Below are 20475 nucleotides of genomic sequence, written 5' to 3'. Positions count from 1 at the left end.
ATCAAAAACGTAATCTGGGAATAATTGGCATTCAAGACATTTTCGTTTACAGTCAACACGAATACAGTTATACTATGTGGGACGTTTTCGAGTGAAACGAGATGTGAAACGTTAAAGGCGGTTCGTTTTATCCATCGATGTGATGATATTATGAAATCCGCCTGTCAGCAAGTCTCAGCACGAGTACGAACGGTCACAGAGCGCTTGAGGCGGTTGTACGCCTCGTGGTTTTATCCTGTCTTATCCGTCTCAGGTGAGGCTCGGGCTTTCAGACCGTACGTCAGCAGTCCTGCCACGTACGGATGTTGAAAACACTTTGAGGACGACGGTTCTGACCACTTTGCCTGGGATTGTCAAAGGTTTCCAGTGTCGGAACACGATTAAACACGAACCGCTGTCAACAGCCAAGGAATGAGTCGCTGGCGGAGTCCAGAGAGGCTACATTCCCTTCACTTTTGCTGACAACACAAGCATGAACTAGATCTTATTGGCTGACTGTTTCATATAAGCGTATTAGCGTTGTTTTGGAGGCAGCATTTTAAAAGCTTTTGGACATCTATGGCCTGATTCCATAGACAGGGCTTAGATTAAGCCAGGATTAGACCTTAGTCAATTAGGATGATTAAGTAGCTTTTATAAATGTGCCTTTAAGAAAAACATTACTGGTGTGCATCTTGAGACAAAACAATGGAAAAGATATGTCAGTTAAAACTGCTCAAACATGCATTTTAGTTTGGGACTAGCTTAAGCCTTGTCTGTGAAACCGGGGGTTAATGTTGTAGAATGATATGTAAAAACTATGGATCTCCTAAAATATGTTTATATACAGACTTACACGAAAAACATTTGCGTATGCTTGTGTGCTCACGCATTACAATTTCCGATTTATGTATACTTACTTATCCTTTGTGTGAAATCCACTACCATTTTACTATATTTGGTTTTTGTTAGGGCAGTATACCTCTAATATCACAGCCTTATGTCCGCTTCAACACATGTGAAATAGGCTGATTCTCTCTCTATATAACATTATATATAATATATTATTAATTAAAGTATATTTTTATTTTTATTATAAAATTTTCCTCTTCCTAGCACTGTCCTGTAACATGTAGTTTGTTAAACAACACTGTAAATTGGTACATGAATTAGTCAACTAATGTTAGGTCACAGGTTTGTGGATATCAGATATTTTACAACAGGTTTGAACATGGCTTATCCATCATAGCTATCTAATTTCTTAACTTTACTTTCATCTTTACCTTAACTGGTTTTACGCAACTGTACGGTGCGTTTCAGGTCTTGATGTAGTTGAGTGTTACTTAATACTATGGAGTATTATGGGCTCATGTAGTATTACTGTAAGAGTTGCTGTGGAGTGTTTAGGCTCATGTGGTATTAACTCAGTCTCAAACCCCTGTACACAAAACACTTGTGAACACTCCCCCTATATCAAATCGTTCATAATTGTTTCATACGTACAGGACATCTTGCTTGTTTGTCATCTTGTTCATGTATTTAGTCATAATGTCTGGTCCTAACTAAAGCTCATTCTGGCCATAAACATTTTTAAAAACAAGACCAAACAGATTTGAAGCCCCGTTCACACCAAGAACAATAACTATAAAGATAACTATATTAGCATCCACACCAACGCACAATAACATTCTGTTTATTATAAGCGCACACTGAAGTTTTGTCGTCTGCCGCTTTAAATGCTCGAGCTTTATAAAGTCGAATGATTCTGATTGGCTGTCAATGCTATCGTTCATCAGCTGGAAAAAAAATCGTACTGAAAGTTTTTCCAACGACATAATTCTTTGCAGTTAACGTTATAGTTGTGGTGAGGACTCTGCTGTTCTTCTAAATTTAGAATGATTTTTAAATATCATTATCATTATAGTTTTGTGAACAGGCCTTTAAGCTCACAGTTTTAAGAAAGCTCTTGGTATTGAATTAAATACTCCGAGGCTAAGACTACATGTCCATTTAGTAGATTCTTGCGTTTTGAGTTTCCTATGGTATCCTAGGGTCAGTGTTTTACTTCAGGCACAATGATGATTGATCCGAACTGGGATCTCATTAATACTTCAGATCCTGAGTCAAACTTAATTGGGATTGAACCTGCAACCTTTGTGTTAATGGCCCAGAACCATTCAGCCCCCGACCACAACCATTGTCAATGTTGACTGATGGGAATGTTTCAGGCATGTTGGGAGTTTAAATGTGTATGATCGCTTACTAGTGTCTGGTGTGTATGTGTGTGTGTAACACTGGGAACAGGGTTGTTTTGGCCATAGACTGGACTTCACTGTTGCCAGGGATGAGTGAGTCCTTAGTTTATCCTGCCAAAATTCCCCCTGGCAGTAAAAGGGGATTCAGTTCACTCTTTTTTTTCTTGTTCCTCTTCTCTTTTCTCTCTAAATAAAACATGCAAGCACTCTCAGCTTGCTTTAGCCGCACACACACACACACACACATAAAAAGATCCCCAGCTGATTCTTTCTGTTAGCCGGTGTGTGTGTATGTGTGTGTATGCGTGCTTCTGTACTCCATTGCCCAGTCAAGGACAGCTATGTGTGCAGACACATACTGTACATGTAGTCATTTTTATTTTTCTGATGAAGGACATAGCTTTTTGCTCCATCTTTTTTGGTGGATACAAAAAGTATCGTGACTTTGTGACTGTCAAATGTTAGTGGAACACGTCCATTCAGTGTTTCCTGCACCACTTCCTGAATCTCCAGTGCAATGGCACATATTTTGTTTGGAGTTTGGAGTCTGAATTGAATGTGATGAGGTAAAGCTGTGCGTATATGCTATTTATACATTTTTGGAATATGCTTTTTAAAATATTTTTCATTTTTGTTTTAATTTTAGTTAAATTTTTAGTCATTTTTTATTATCTTTTATATTTTGTAGTGCTGGGCAACGATTAATTGCGATTAATCGCATCTAAAATAAAAGTTTGTGTTTACATAATATATGTGTGTAGCCTGACTACGTCAGACTTCGTACTTCCACTCAGTTTCATTTCGCTTCTGTACTCAGTCTGAGACCGCGTCATAGCTTTCCGTTTTCCTCCGTCCTGAAAACAGTCGACCAATCAATGAACACAGGGCGGGCTGAGAGCCGTGACGTAGACGCTGATTGTACCGTGGATGCGTAGATTTACTTCACATAATCTGCAAAATTCGTTCACAGCCATGTTCACTCTGGTATTTCGCTCGATGGTTTTGTTTTCACATCATACATGTGTTTACAGTGGAAGTTAGATGCGGCTGAGCATGTGCATAACACACGCCATAACCAAACGTTATGTGATTGGCTTACGGGTAACCAATGATTTTAAGCTTCAGACTAGCGCCCCCAGGCGGTAAAGAAAACGTTTTTCTATTACGGAACTCCAGACTCTCTCTACGAAGCAAAGCGAAGTAGCAGAGTCTGGTATTACCAGGCTAATATGTGTGTGCACTGTGTATAATTATTTTGTATATATAAATACACACACATCCATGTATATATTTAAGACAAATTTGTTATTTATATATAAAATATTTATATTTATTTTATATTATAAATATAAATTATGTATAAATATAAATACAGTATATACATGCAAATATTTCTTAAAAATATACATATGTGTATTTATATATACAAAATAATTATACACAGTACACACACATATATTATGTAAACACAAACTTTTATTTTGGATAAGATTAATCACGATTAATGGTTGCCCAGCACTAATATTTTTATATTTGGCTTTGATTTATTTTATTTCAGTTTTAGTGTTAGTAATTTTAATACTTCAACAAACTTATTTCAGTTCAGTTTGTTGACATTCTTTCTAATTTCAGTGAAGTTTTTAAATGAAATTAAGTTTTCCATGTAATATTTATATTTCAGTTTCTTTTTAATTAAAGAAAATTATTTTCAATAGTTTTAGTCTTAGTTTTAGGTAACAATAACAACAATAGTTGGTATAACAACCATGTAACACAAAAATAAAAACACATCTTTGCATTTGGTTGTCCTCACAGGCTGCACAGAAAAATATGACATGACCAGTGTAGTCTGATTCATAAGCAAATGACTCTTATGAGCAGGTTTTTATTTTTATTTTTTATTGAATCGTTCAAAAAGACTCACACACTATAGTTACTAGTTTGAATACTTTGAACAAATACATAGCATTCGAAAAACAGTCGGTGAAAAGTCCAAAATTGACTGGTAAAACAGTGTACTACTTCCAAAGAGATTCTAAAGCACACATACAATGGACACTTTACTATCCCATGAGGCCACAGGAGAGGATTTATGAATGGCAGTGCAGCCACATAACTGACAAGAGTTGGTCACATGACAATAACAACATGGTGGATGTAATACGTCAGAATTACATTCATACTATATGGAACATACTTTTTTAACCATCATGAAGTAAATCCAAATTCAGTTGTAGTACCTACTCAGACAGTAGCGATTTCGCACACCAAATATGTGGGTAGCCAAAGTGAAATCTCATTGGTCCAAAATCCAGATTCACATGGCTGTTTATTAAGCATCAAATATTAGGCTTTTTCCTCTCACTCTGGTTCTTTTTTCTCTCCCTCATCCCTTATCTTTTCTGTGGTGTAGTTTGGCAGAGATCTGTGTGACAGCAGTGAGATTGTTTTCTCTCTCAGCAGGTAGTGAGACGAAAAGAAAAAGATCAAATTTACTTGGCTTATTGCATGCTTAAAATGCTTACCTCTCTCTTTCTCTCTCTCTCTCTGTCTGTTTTCCCAGGGTGCTGTTTTGTCACATTCTACACACGGAAAGCTGCCCTGGAGGCCCAGAATGCACTGCACAACATAAAGACCTTAACTGGGGTGAGCGTTTGTTCATCTGCTCATGTCTGTCTCTCTCTGAAAGCTAGCAAGGCAGAGAATTCCTCATTCAAATGACGACAGTTTCAAGTTTTTAATCTGCTTTCCTTTTGTTAAAGGTGGTAGTTCAGGAAAATGTTTGAGGTCGGGTTGAGGAAACGTTAACGAGTTTAGAATTTGTGCTTCCTGACGTAGCGAGTGATGTATGTAGTCGTGAAATCACAGCCTGTGCCTTCGAAATCCCAACACAAAACGGTCACGTTCAAAAATTTGGGGTCAGTAAGATTTTTTAAATTACGTTTGAGACCACAAATAATTATTTTGTATTATTTTGTTTTAAATTTCAATTATTTTAAATAAATTTTGGCTGATAACCGATAAATAGCAGATATTAAAATTCTACACTATTTTAACAAATAAATATAAAACAAATAATAATAAAATATGGGTTTTTAGTTTTACAAGTGAATTTAAGCATAGCAGCATCATATTAAAATATCCAAAAAATAAATTTTGAAATTTGAGAAACATGATTTAACCCTTTGATGCACAACATCGGTCTAAAAAGACCCGACTGAGTTTTCATTTTCTATATCTTTGCAAGAAATTTATTTAATCATTCAGTATTCCAGGTATTCCTCAATTAACTTGTTTTAGATCATTACAAATCAATATTTAAATTTTTCCTTTCTTACTTTTCGAAAAAAAATTGTTTTTGTGTCACTACCCCTCTAATGCGCAACATGGGACTAAAAAGACCCGTATTCATGTTTCTTTGCTGAATCTTTGAAATAAATTTATTTTATCATTTATTAATCCAGGTATTCATTAAATATCTTGTTTTTGATTTTCAAAAATCATTATGTTTATTTTTCCTTTCTTACTTTATAAACAAACACGTTTTTTGTATTTCTACATCCATTTTACACACATGGGTCAAAAATGACCCGTATAGGAACCTTTGATATGTATAAATATATTTACTGCAGAAAACTATTCACCTGCCACACATTTCACAATTCAACACGGCTGCTTTTGTATTTTTCATGCATGTAAGTTTTATTTAAAACATTTTTTTGTTACAGAAAAATATAGATATAGCCTCGTAGGCTAAGGTTACCTTGACCTTGAAAACCATTACTAGTGTGAAAGAGAAACATGTCCAATACCATTAGCTAGCTTGCGTCGACATTCTATTTTATCTAATGTTAGCTAGGTCAATAAAATTAAATTTGCAATAGAAAGTTATATATACAAGTGTATATATTGTCGCTGTTGGGCAGAAACCTTGTACCGTTATTCATTTTTATTTGTGGTCATAAATCAATGCTATCGGTCACATAAGCCGGTGTGTGGTGGCGTTCTGGTGCACTATGGCTGCTGTCGCATCATCCAGGTGGATACTGCACATTGGTGGTGGTTGAGGAGATCCCCCTACAGTTGCACTACACTACAGTTCAATTTCAGTGTTATCGGTTAGGCATATATGCGTGTTATGTGTGACAAAGTGGCCAATAAACATATTTCAAGTGTTACAGTAAATGTGTGGATCTAAACAACTGTGACATTGGTTATTTTGACAAAAAGTTTTCTTTATTCTTTTGTTTTATCACGCTTGCATAGATGGGTCATTTTAGACCCATGTGTGTAAACTTGATGTTTTAACACAAAACTTATAAAAAAATATTAAAATATGAATTTGTGATCATAAAAAAAAAATTATATTCATAAATCATGAAATTAATAGATCATGAAATAGTAAATGCTCAAATAAAGTGATTTCAAAAGGTAAAAAAAAAAAAAAAGCCAAGCCATGCATGAAATAACATAGGAAATGAATACGGGTCTTTTTAGACCCATGTTGTGAATTAGAAGGGGTATCCATAGTGTGCGCATCAAAGGGTTAACAATTAAGTATTAGTATTTTTGGCAAAGGTAACACATGCCGGTGATATATTTGATATATAGTATATATAGTGATATATAGTATTGATATATCATACATCCTTAACATTTCATGACCAGGCTCACCGAATCGCTTGTGTTTGGACCACCTATGTTTTTCTACTTGTGTACAGTATAGTTTGTTCTTGTGCTTAACGTGTGTGTGTGTGTGTGTGTGTGTGTGTGTGTGTGTGTGTGTGTGTGTGTGTGTGTGTGTGTGTGTGTGTGAATACATAAAACAGGATTGAAGGTTACTTTAATTTGCGTGCGTGTGCGTGTGTGTGTGTGTGGGTGTGTGTGTGTGTGTGTGTGCGTGTGAGTTGGTGTGAATACATAAAACGGTATCGAAGGTTACTGTCATTTGTAATAAAATGAAATGTAAGGTTGCCCATGCAGTCAAAACAAGATTTATTTGATGACAACATAATAGTGTTGTCATCAGTCTGACAGATTAACTGTATTCTTTCTTTTAGTGTCTGTGTTCACTCTCATTGTTGTCTTATCATATTTTTGTTTAGTTAGAAATGATTTTTTTTCCAATTCCGAACTCTTTAGCCCACGGCAGACCTAGAGATGTCACATACGATTATCATATCAATTGCTGCCATAATCAGACCGTCTCTGAACGGCATGTGTGTGAAGGCTAATGTAGGACATGTCTGTTAAAGTGTCCTCCAGCTGTGAACGAATTCATCTCCTTCTCTCTCTCTCATTATGTGATTGTACATTAATTCACTTCACTGAAGACTGCTTTCACACTACAAGATCAGTTTAGTGTTGGCAATATGCTTGTTGTGAAGTTTTTTGGTCAGTAGACATTTGTATAGAGTAATAACAGTCGCGTATGAACAGGTCCAAATGGAATCTGAAGGCTTTAAACTTATTTTGATGGAAAAATTGCAGAATTATGTATGCTAAATGGATTTAAAAATGTTGGCTGAGGCTTGGGTATTTGTTGAATTTGATCAATGACAGGCATTCCAGTTCTGTAGAGATGTACAAAGTTCTGTGATGGCTAATTTAATAATGTTTATTTGTAAAACTTAATAAAAAAACATAGCAGAAATAAAAAATAACTAAACATTTATTTTACTACAAAAATAGACACAATGTAGTGCAGAGAAACTCCTTATATCTCCCTATTGCTCTGTTTGATTGAGTTGTTTAAAACATTTCCACCGTCGAGTGTGTGTCAGTAGGTTATCTGTATATAAATTTGACAGATGTTATCAATTACGCCGTCTGAATTGGTTTCAAGGAGGTCTTGTCTGGTTGAGAGTGTTTGCGATTGTGTGCGTGTGCTCCATTAAAGGCAGTTGCAATATTTTTTTTTGTTTTTAATTAAATATCATTCACTGCTGCTGCTGCTGCTGTGTGTGTGTGTGTGTGTGTGTGTGTGTGTGTGTGTGTGTGTGTGTGTGTGTGTGTGTGTGTGTGTGGGTGTGGGTGTGGGTGTGTGTGTGGGTGTGTGTGTGTTCGTGTTCAGGAGAGTGTGGCAGCTTATATATTCCCCACTGTGTGCCCATCTGTCTGACTCTTGTGATCTTTCACCCAAACACACCGTGTGTAATCAAACCACTGGACTACACACTCAATCATGAAAAAAAAAAAAAAGGTTTTTGTGCGATATTCCCCCATTATCAGAACTGGAACCGTTTGTATCACTCCGCTTGCAACATTTCTCACGACGGACAAGCAGCAAACCACCCTATTTTCACAAATACTATTGTTGTTGTGTCACGGAATGTAGTTTAAAGAGTTTTTAGGCGCGAATGTAGCTATTTAGACCTCAAATGTGCGACTTATATATAAACATAGTGCATATTTGTCTATTTGTTTAAACGTTTTGGCAGATGTGAGCTCGCTTATGTACCCGCCGAGAACCGCTTTAGCTCGGCCAGTCATTCAGGAATATGAGAAAAAAAAGTCATAGTTGCGAGATATCAACTGAAAAATGCGATATACACTGATGAGCCAAAACATTATGGCTAGTCACACTAGATTGATCATCTAACAAGTAGATTAGATGGTAAAAACAAACAAAAACATGTTGGATAGAAGAGAAATGGGCTGAAATAAAGATCTGAGCGACTTTGACAAGGGTCAAATTGTTATGGCAAGGCGACTGGGTCAGAGTATCTCTGAAATGGCAAGGCTCGTGTGTTGCTCCCGGTCAGCAGTGGTGAGGATTGATCAACAGTGGTCCGAGGAGGGACAAAGCAGCGACAGGGTGTTGGGCACCCAAGGCTCATAGATGCACGAGGGCAATGAAGGCTACTTTAATTATGGTTATGGGGCTTCATAGAGTCCCTGTGATGACCCTGTCCACCATCGAAACGAAAGCACCTACAATAGGCACACGAGCGTCAAAACTGGACCTTGGAGCAGTGGAAGGTTGCCTGATCAACATAATGTTTTGGCTCATCAGTTTGTGGATATGTTGTGCCTTGCCTAGGAAAATTGACATCATCTATTTTTCAAATGTTATTAAAAATTTGGTAAAGATTTTGAAAGTGCATTGCATAACTGTGCTTGGAGTCAATTGTTATTTGTGGTGATATAACGAAACATGCCAAATTGTGCAGAAATACTTTTTGGCCTGGCTGTCATACAGAGAATTTATGAACATGCAAAAATGAAATGTTAATAAATGATAACGTTTTAGTTAGTGTTTGCTTTTACCTGTGAGCTTTTTGTTTCTTCTTTTTTTTTTTTTTTTGCATAGGAAAATAAAGCCTTTTTTTGCCAAATAATTTTGTCAGATAAATACCTTAACCAAGTTTAGTGTTTTTTTTTTTTTTTTTTTTTTTTTTTTTTTAGTTTAGTGTTTTGTTCTTAGCTATCCCCGCCGGACATCACTTTTAGCCACTACTGTATCTATAATTTAATAATTAATACATTTTTCTACCGTTAGTCTGTATACAAAGTGAACAAACAGCATCAAACAACAAACCGTAATCTTTTAAAACTTGTAAGTATTCTAGCCACGGTCAGAAAGAGCATTTGTGTCCTACAGGATCAGAAGCCTTTAGAGGATGCCGGCAGCATGGCAAACCATCAAAGACCGTGGATGTGTGGTGAAGGTCAAAGGTCAGAGTTGAAATGAAGTAAAGGGATATCTTCAGTTATTTCTGACTGCTTTTATAATTTGATCCAACCCAAGAGTTATGGAGCTGTCATTCTGTCTGCAGATGGCAGATGTTGAATGCTTTCAGGTGTGTGTGTGTGTGTGTGTGTGTGTGTGTGTGTGTGTGTGTGTGTGTGTGTGTGTGTGTGTGTGTGTTGTGAAGGCAAGCATGTATATTTCATGAGAAAAGGGAACCAGAGCATGATCTCTGTTATTAGTGTCATGGCCTTTAATGGGAGAGGATGACAACATAAATTCACACGCTCTGTGACGGCTACATGTGAACACACACACACACCTTACAGAGAAGACATGGAAATAAAGGGGCAGATGCCGTACACACAAAGCCTTGTGTGTGTGTGTGTGTGTGTGTGTGTGTGTGTGTGTGTGTGTGTGTGTGTGTGTGTGTGTGTGTGTGTGTGTGTGTGTGTGTGTGTGTGTGTGTGTGTGTGTGTGTGTGTGTGTGTGTGTGTGTGTGTGTTGGGCAGATCTGGTAGTATATCAAAGCTGCTGGACACAAACTTGTAGTTTTGATCCACAAAGCTGAAGGTGTTACAAGAGGAGGAGAGATCTTGAGAAATAGAAAGAATAAATAGATGAACAACCAAAAGCAGAAGTGTAGTCTTAGCGGCATTCAAAAAACAGCCCAAGTTTTTAATGTGAATTTCACAATGATTTTAATGTGCGTTGAATTTGACTATAAAGTTTCCTAAAGATTGTGCCAGTAATTGAATAGCATCTCGAAATTTAAAGCTCATATGGGAATTTCACACACACACACACACACACACACACACACACACACACACACACACACACACACACACACACATGAATCAGTTCTAGGTTAAAAAAAAAAATATATATATTTCATTAAGTTTTTGATATATATATATATATAGAGAGAGAGAAATACCGTCTGTTTAGATTAGGATGGTTTTTCTCTGATTGGAGATTTTAGAACACATAGATAAATATAGTTATAGATATTGAATATTGTCAAAAGGTTGGAAAGATATTGTCAAAAATCCTACATGGCACGACACCTTAAAAACAAAATGCTGAAGATACAGCGTGACACAATGAAACCTCCAAAAACATCTATCGTGACACGTATGTGCATAGACTGACTATAAAAAAATAGAGCAGTCAAAAAATCGTTGGATACAGATTAAGAGAGCAAGAACAAGTACGCGAGAGAAAGATGGAATGCAATAAACATTTCATCGGCAAAGTGCTGACAAATCACCTTCATCAAACCCCCAACACGCGTACGTCTTCATTCCGCCGGCGTCTATCGAGATGAAGAATTGAGTCAGCGGAAAAAATGACGACACATTAACGAGATTACAGCGATAATGTAGAACATCAGTGCGCCAGTGAGACGAGCTTGATTATGTGCTGGCGTGAGCGTTAATGAGTGTGTTGTAGTAAATGTGCTGTTTGTGTAAATGTAACCCGTGTGTGTCCTGTGTTTCAGATGCACCATCCCATACAGATGAAGCCCGCAGACAGTGAGAAATCAAATGGTGAGTGTCTGTATGCGTCTCTTGTTTCTCTCAAGTCGTCCGACTGTGCGTTTGTTCTGGGGGTTTGTCTCTGTGGTTGTGTCTGTGTGTGTATGTGTGTGTGTGTGTGTGTGTGTGTGTGTGTGTGTGTGTGACTGGGAGATGGCTGAATTATTGAAACCCAGGAGGGCCACGGGTCAAGAATAGTTTAAGTGTTTGCCCTGGTGGTGAACCGCACACGTATACACACAGTCAAATAAACCATATCACTCACAAAAATATTTTATAGATGTGGTTAGGAAGTCCACTGAAAAGGAGCTGGTGCTTGGCCAGGGGATTTGCAAAGCTCTTTCAGACTTTGACTTGACAGCCGAATGATGACGGAACTATGAGGACTATGTTACTACATAACGTGCTCACAAGCAAACATGCTGTAACATGGTTTTACTGCAGTTTAACAATTTTGCTTTATTCAAAAATTAGGGGTCAGTAAGATTTTATAATGTTTTTGAAATAAGTCTCTTATGCTCACCAAGGCTGTTTATTTGATCAAAAATACAGTAAAAACAGCAATATTGTGAAATATCATTACTAGTGCTGTCCAATACGATTAATCGCATCTAACATAAAGGTTTTTGTCTACATAATAATACACAATAATACACACACAAACACACACACACACATATATATATGAAGAGTTCAGATGCAAAAGCCTCTAAGTTCCGTCTGAAATTTTCTTCTAGAATGATCATTTTTATCAAGCTCGTATATTTAAGTTCAGTAATTTCCCTTAATTGGCAATGAAAATTACCTATTAATAGTCATTTAAGTGAAATTACTTAACTTAAATATATGAGCTTGATAAAAATGATCATTCTAGAAGAAAATTTCAGACGGCACTTCATGGAACTCTTCATATATATATATATATATAGTTTGTAAACAAAAACTTTTATGTTAGATGCGATTAATCGTGATTAATCGATTTGACAGCTCTAATTATTACAATTAAAACATTTTAATTTTAATTTTAGATGTCATTTTAGTCCTGCGATGGCAAAGCAGTCATTACTCCAGTCTTCTGTGTCACTTGATCTTTTGTTTGTAAACAAAAACTTTTATGTTAGATGCGATTAATCGTGATTAATCGATTTGACAGCTCTAATTATTACAATTAAAACATTTTAATTTTAATTTTAGATGTCATTTTAGTCCTGCGATGGCAAAGCAGTCATTACTCCAGTCTTCTGTGTCACTTGATCTTTTGTTTGTAAACAAAAACTTTTATGTTAGATGCGATTAATCGTGATTAATCGATTTGACAGCTCTAATTATTACAATTAAAACATTTTAATTTTAATTTTAGATGTCCTTTTAGTCCTGCGATGGCAAAGCAGTCATTACTCCAGTCTTCTGTGTCACTTGATCTTTCAGAATACTAATATGCTGGTGAAAACATCTCTTATTAACAATTATCACCAATGTTGAAAATGGTTGTGCTGCTTAATATTGATTTTTTTTTAAGTCAATATAAAAGAACAGCAGTAATATAATTTTAAAATTATGTGCCACTTTTGATCAATTTAATGCATCCTTGCTGAATAAAAGTATTCATTTATTTTTAAACGAATCATACTGACCACACATTTTTGTAATTTATATATCTGAATGTATTATAAATTATTAATAATCATTTCATTAATAATCAAATCATTTCTGAAACAGATAAAAATTTCTGAAAACAGTCAATAGATTAAAAAAAAGACTAGTTAGTGTGCTCAATTCGCTGCATGTCATTTCAAAGAACGAATATTTGTTGTAGTATTCCTTCAAAATGTAATAACTTGTTCTGCCTCTGAAATGACTTATTATGGAAATACAATTTTCTTGGGAGTTAGATTGGGCTCGTCGCTTGTCGGTGGAAAAGGATCTGTGTCTCTGAGTGACAGTGGTGTTATATATACATGACCCTCCATAAGGTGTCTCACATAGATGATATCATATCAAATGTTTACTGTAAACACAGCTGTAATGCATTTATTCTGCTCAGTAGTGAACACTGTAACCCATCAAACTGGGAACCCTGTTCCTGTGTGTGTGCGCGGTTAATCTTCTGATTTGACACCGTGTGTGAGTAAAGACAAAGCCTTTGAAACAGCACTTATCGCTGGCTCATCCTGTCGCTGTTAAATGCACAAATAATTCAAACAGCAAAATAAACAAGTGAGCTATCGATTTCCCAGAGTGCAGCGGCTTGCTTATCGTCCGCCCAGCGGTAAGAGCTGACACATTCTTCATTAAAAAAAATTGGATTACAGTTGCCTCTCTCTCTCTCTCTCTCTCTCTCTCTCTCTCTCTCTCTCTCTCTCTCTCACTCACTCAAGCATGCACAACCACACAACTGAAAACCATCAGCAAATATGCAATTTCATTGTTTTATTTATCTTTTTTTTTTTTTTTTTCAGTCCTTCTCCCATTATGCCGATCATTTCAGATTAGAAACATCTGAAGGTTCGCACTTTCTCACACTGCCTTCAAGTTTTCATTGATATTTACTGTATGGAAGCCCATTTCCACTTCAGAGTAACGAGTGACATTGTGGTAATTGTGATAAAGCATTTAAAATAAGTAATAAATTCACATGGTAAGAATTAAAGTCACAGTTGGAGGGTATGGAGGGTTCATTTATGTTTTACTTTGAGTTTGAAATGTGTTTCCATACATATTCACGAGATCACACTGTAAAATGTGTTCAATTGAACTGGATTTTTACATTTCATAGAAGCCTATATGTTGTTGTCTGTACGCATTTTATCTACTGTTGATGAAAAATAGTTATGCAGTTTGCCTGAAATTACTACGCATTTAGCCAGTTAATGAGGTGAGCAACAAAACTATATTTCCCATCATTCTATGTGGCAGATAATGATAAAATACATAAATAAAGCATCAATTACACAGCTAATGCACAATTTCCTCTTCATTTTGGTGCGTTAGTGCTAAAGAGCTTTCTGTCTTTATGAACTGTAAGAGAGACATAAAAATGAAATCGCTCAACGCATCCATTTTATTTCCACCAAAAATGCACATCACATCATAATTACGGCCTCCGAGCTCGTAAATAGGAACATCCCAGGAGGACTTGAAGGCAGCACACACAGATTACAGGGGAAAGAGAGCGTCTGGGTCATTGAAAGAAAACATCAAAGAGAACCAAACGCAAATTTGCTGTTGTGTGTGTCTAGGCTTGATGTGCTAATGAGATGTTGATCACGTGATCACACCTTTTTTTTCCACACGTTGGTCTCATTTGTTTTCTCCACCCTTCCTATCGCTCAGCGGTGGAGGACAGAAAGCTGTTCATCGGCATGGTGTCGAAGAAATGCAATGAGAACGACATCCGGGTCATGTTCTCTCCCTTCGGACAGATCGAGGAGTGCCGTATCTTGAGGGGACCAGACGGACTCAGCCGAGGTGAGACACACGCACCTACTGTATATATATATATATATATATATATAAATGAGGGTTTCGACATTTGTTTCTACTTTTTAAAAGGAAGCATATGGTGGAAAACAAGATTTTTCTTTCTTGTTTGAAATAATTTGACGTGTGCTCTAACAATCTCAACGCAAATGTGAAACTAACACTATGAGCTAAGCAGGTGAAGGAATTGCAATGAAGCGTCACACTGGGTAGCCACGCCCACAGTGAAACCTCATTGGTCAAATAAAGCATTCCATGTATCTACATATTAAATGACAAATATGTACTGATTGGCAGTGATTGTTTTGCGTCACTCAGAATTTTCACTTTCTATGGGGACACACTGGACTGGACAGCGGCAAAAACGTAAGCTCATTAACATATGCCCGCCCACATTTATACATCAACACCTATTCAGCATTCAGCCGCTTGTGCCGTCCTGACGAACAACAGGGTGAGCTACCAACACAATCTCATGGCAGTTTGTAACTATTTTACGTTTTTGACTAATCGTATTCATTTATACGATCTTATTCATATGTTTTCGTACAACTTACGTACTGCTTACACCCAATGATATTAGGCTTACATTTTCTCTAAAAAAAAAAAAATACACATTGTACAAATTTATAAAAAATCGCCACCTCGTAAAAATAGTTTCTCTCGTGAGATCTAGTTGGAACTACGGCAGACATATAACCAATCATAACAGGGCTCATGTACATATAGAAGTCTTAAAGGTACAGTAGCAAAATCAGCCCTGTTTCGTTATACAGGTCACAGTAAAAACTAGTGTTTTTGGTTCAAGAAACTTAATGAAAAATTTTGAACATTTTTAATCAAAGTAATTACATGATGTGCCGATTAATTAATTATTCGCACATCAAATTACCCCCAAAAGATAATTTAAAGTCATTATTGTGTTGAATGAGAAAAGCATCAAATAGACATTACAAAAAGTAGCTTTAGAAATAAATATGTTATATAATTAAACAGAATTTATTACACACAAACTTTTAGGCTACAACGGCCATTACTTTTGTAGCTCCATTGTTGATTACCATTGATCGTATTTTCTTGTAAAAAAAAAAAAAAAAAGCTTTTGAAATGCACTTTTACTGTAAGTCTATGGAGCAACTGTTGTACACTTGGCCAATTGACCTCCGTTGTAAGTGAAAATAAGTCACTTTTTAAGTCACTTAGCCTTTTACAAACTGAGACAATTGTGCACAATCTGATCAAAGGTGGTGGTTAGAGATACTGGTTAGTGTTTTTTTTATTTTTTTATTTTTATTCCAGTTTAGCAAAGTCAGTCTCTCGCTCTGTGTGTGAGATTGTTCGATTTCTTCAAGTGTGGTACATGATAGTGTTGAAGATTTTTTCCAGCTTGATATAACCTGTAGGGAATTACACCGTACCTCCATCTTCCCACAGTGCTCTGCTTTCGCATACAGCCCTCTTATATCATTCATTTATCCTCCTCATCCACTCCTCTAGTCGTCCCTCCATCCTCCGCTCATTCGCGCTACTCCTCCGCAGTCCTTATTTTCCGTCTTTCCCTCCTGTCCTCATGAATATTTTAATTCCACAGGAGATTAACTTTATTCCCTGAGCTAGTGGTTGGAGATATATTTGAAATGCTTCAATGAGAGGAACTACCACCCTCCTCCCATAAAAAAGGATTGGATGAATAAATAGATGAGTAAATGTGTACGTAAATGAGGTGTACGCTAAATCCCATGGAGTAGGATGACTTAACCAGGACTCTCGCATCGCTATTAAAGCGGTCTATCAATCATCATTGAACTTCACTATTAATAAAATATAGATCAGGCCACATGTGAGCGCAGTGCCCTGGGAGCTACCCCACTTTCTTCAAAAAAACTCATCTCTCGCTCTCTCTGTCCCTCCGTATCGCACCGTATCCCTCGTTTTTTCCCTTTCGATGACACTGGCAGTTATTTATACCTTTGTTTGCATTGTTTTCGCCATAACTACAGCAAAAAATATACAGTAGCTCAGTCATTACTGCGAGACAAATACCTGACCAATACATAAATTAAAGTAAAAATTATTTTAATATGTGAAAAGAAAAAAACATGGCACAGAAAATCAGTTCCCTGTGACAATTATGCCGTTTTGCTCTCATTATGCGAAAATAATTTGACCCCAGAATGCTACGACTGACCAATCACCATCAAGTATTCAAGAGGGCTGCGGAATAAGAATAATTAATTGCTTTCTTCGGAAACTCTTTCATTCGGTCTCCTCGTTAACGGCTTATCATCTCAACAGATCAGAGTTCTTTCAAACAGTGAATGAACTCTGCAGTCGCAGGTCAGCAAATCCGAGGACTTTGAAAGAAAAAGTTGTTTTTGTTCCTGCGTTTCTCCGCCACGAGATGGTTTCTCTAGAGTTTCGCACCAAGCCAGTGCCCACAAATATCACCATTCGAGTGTCCAAAGCTGCTTTAATGATGAGGCTAATTAAACAACTCTATAAATAAACAGCCTTTCATTGCGCTTTCACTCGTGGCGGTGCTCCGGTTCACTCGCCGGGGCCAGATTCACCCGCTCTGAAGACAGAAAGGAGGTTGTATTGGAGTGATAGCGAGGAGGGAGATGCTAATGAGAAAAGAGAAGAAAGGTAGGTCCGCTAGTGCAGGTGGCTGGTGCCAGCAGATATACAGCGCAACCGTGTGGTTCTAACACTGTATTGCAGGGCACAATTACTTCTGACTTCAAGTCACGTGGGTCATTAACATGATGCTATTTTTATTTCATTTCATGTAGTCAAAAATGCATTTTATACATACATTAATACACCTCTTCAATGAAGAGCATCTTTTAATTTCTGAATTAAAATTAATTGTGGTATTTTTGGGTGGGGGTGTGGTAAGGGATGTTACTTAATGTTTTTGTTTTATTTATTTATTTTGTCTGTCAAATCAAAGTTTGATTCAAATCACCAACATCTTGCAGACCAAAATTAAATATTAAATAATTAGACTTTATTACAAGGCAAGCCTAGTTCAGGTTGTAAAATGTCATGTGGTGCAACTCCCCAAAAACTAAATTATATTTATAAATCAATAATGAAGGATTTTTGTTACCGTTACCATTTACTAGTATTATTATTTTAATAATAATTACAATTCCCATTTATTCAAGGTGTAAGAAAAATATTAGTATTTTTACTTGGTTACACCACGTTACATCACCTTGTGACATGACATTTAAAATGTAATTTGGTATTTTTGTCAAAATGGTATTTTTTTAAACATAAATCCAACTCTAAAAATGTGTGCAACTGAATAATTATTTTATTTTATTGTGAACTCTTATATGTCACTGACCATTTATGAGACGAGCAACCACCATGTCTTCATTTTCAGTGTGAATTTCAAGATTTTCTTGAAGAATCATGATGAAATCGTAGTGCTATTGATCACAAGTTGTAATCATGAATGTTGCATGCACTGTATTTCGTATGCAAATTATGCACTGTGGGTGAAGAATAACGACAGCTTTCCAGAAAGTACTACTTATTTAACCAGATTATAAGCTGTCCATCATTGTCTATGGCAGCATTAGAATGTTGCAGTATAGGGAAAAAAGAGAAAATAGTATAAAATTGACAAGCATGTTCATGTTATTCGGGCCGACAACACATCTCATCGTAAATAGTTTCCAAACTTAAAAGAAAGCACTCGAAGGAAGCATTTATGAAAAGACAGGACGACAAGTCTTTTGTTCTTTCTCCTCCTCCATTCTTTCACTCCTCTCTCAGCGCATTCGCATATGTAGACGTGTAAGAAGTAGTTAACCCATTAACTAGACTGTCCATGCATGTGAGCATGTCTGTGTCCTCAATATGTATAAATCTGCTGGACTGCACAGTAGAGTAGAGCTCTTCAAACAGGGTTGCGATTTCCCCCATCATGCCTCCATATGGCCTGTTCTTCTGGCTCCCGCTTAAACCACTTCGGTTCCAAGACTCCTTGTCCCAGATGCCATTGCAAGCTCTCCCGAAACACACACTCGCCTCCAGGGATTACTCGGCTTGATTATACAGTTATTTAAAAATGAATATTACATATTTAAGGGTCTGTTTTTTTTTAATGCATTTTATTTTTTGTTTGCATTTATGTACAGATGAATAAAAATAAAAATAAAGAAAGAAATGGGTTGGTGGGGATGTTAAAAGTACGATACTAAAATCATTTTGTGTGAAAATATTGTTCCTTTGGCCTTTCGGTTTAAATTCAACTTATGTCGATAATATTAACAAACAATATTATTGAGAGGAAAAAGAGAAAATCACTCACTTTCATTCACCTTTGAAGCACAAATTAAAATATTTTTAATGAAACTTGAGACACTTCTGTCCCTCAGTTGAAAGTCCATTCCACCAAAACTTTTTAAGTTCATAAAGACATCTTAAAAGTAATTGATGACCAAATTTTCAATTTTGATTGAACTAACTCTTAAATTTATTATTTATATTAATTTAAATTTTTTAAATAAAAGTGTCATGTTTTTGTTGTGGTATCAAAATTGGAATCGTGAAATTTCGCTAGCATTGGTATTAACAATTGAAATATTGGTATCGCAGTAACCCTACAGGTAGAGTTGGGGCATGACAAAGTATGTGTGTGTGTATGTGATGACACTAGCCACACACTCTAACCCCATAGCCATCACACCAAACAAAACTAAAGAACTGATACCATTGCTGATAGTCATTTTGTTGAGTGTGTATTTTGAGATGTTGAATGTTGAATGTTTATCTGAAGCTGAATGTTGAATGTTGATTGTTCTATTCTAGCAACTGTATAGCACTGTTGTCTGCTGTGTTCTTTGTACGATCTTTGTTTTTGGCTTTATAACAACCTGTCCAACCCTTTTGTCTTGTTTTGTTTCTCTCTCGTCTCTCCTCCTTCCTCTCCTCTCCTCCCTCCCTCCCACGTCCCTCCCCTCCTTCCTGCAGGATGTGCGTTTGTCACGTTTTCAACCAGGGCTATGGCACAGAATGCAATCAAAGGCATGCATCAGTCTCAAACCATGGAGGTACTGTACCCTTGTCTTCTCTCTCTCTCTCTCTCTCTCTCTCTCTCTCTCTCTCTCTCTCTCTCTCTCTCTCTCTCTCTCTCTCTCTCTCTCTCTCTCTCTCTCTCTCTCTCTCTCTCTCTCTCTCTCTCTACTCTGTTCCAAAACCTAGTGAGCTACTGTATGTACAGTAGGCATCATTTTAAGGGTGTGCTCCCCTCGCAAAGGTTGTTCCAACCTACTTTCGGACATCCTTTGAATACAATAATGCGTTGTGCTGAGCTCAGTGAAAAAATTCCAAGATCCCCTACTATGATATGTCCGTTATAAATATAATTCATTCAGATCCATGTAGCATCAGTAATGTCTAATTAAAAGTCCCCAATTTAATTTATGCTTAGTTGTTGTAGTGTCATTGTTAGCTTATCAGCTTCCATCCGAAAATGGTGAACAATACCCATGATCTTGATACTAAAATAATC

General features: G+C 36.6%; 1 protein-coding gene across 50 annotated transcripts in view; it reads left to right on the top strand.

Moving 5' to 3' along the window:
- celf2 (cugbp, Elav-like family member 2) overlaps nucleotides 1-20475 on the top strand; it is a 143646-nt gene that overhangs the window by 101319 nt on the left and 21852 nt on the right. For 32 of the 50 annotated variants that reach the window (XM_081363774.1, XM_081363772.1, XM_081363777.1 and 29 more), the window contains 4 exons: nucleotides 4798-4880; nucleotides 11429-11477; nucleotides 14799-14933; nucleotides 19935-20014. In XM_081363774.1, coding sequence (XP_081219900.1) covers nucleotides 4798-4880; nucleotides 11429-11477; nucleotides 14799-14933; nucleotides 19935-20014 — 347 coding nt within the window. Of the gene's footprint in view, nucleotides 1-4797; nucleotides 4881-11428; nucleotides 11478-14798; nucleotides 14934-15263; nucleotides 15312-19934; nucleotides 20015-20475 lie in introns of all 50 variants that reach the window. The other 18 variants (XM_081363761.1, XM_081363752.1, XM_081363766.1 and 15 more) reach the window with 1 other exon arrangement.

This window comes from Scardinius erythrophthalmus (genome assembly GCF_964197995.2).
Source record: "Scardinius erythrophthalmus genome assembly, chromosome: 4".
NCBI classification, from domain to species: domain Eukaryota; kingdom Metazoa; phylum Chordata; class Actinopteri; order Cypriniformes; family Leuciscidae; genus Scardinius; species Scardinius erythrophthalmus.
The sequence above is the reverse complement of the archived record's forward strand: the minus strand, read 5'-3'. Positions and strand labels throughout refer to the sequence as shown.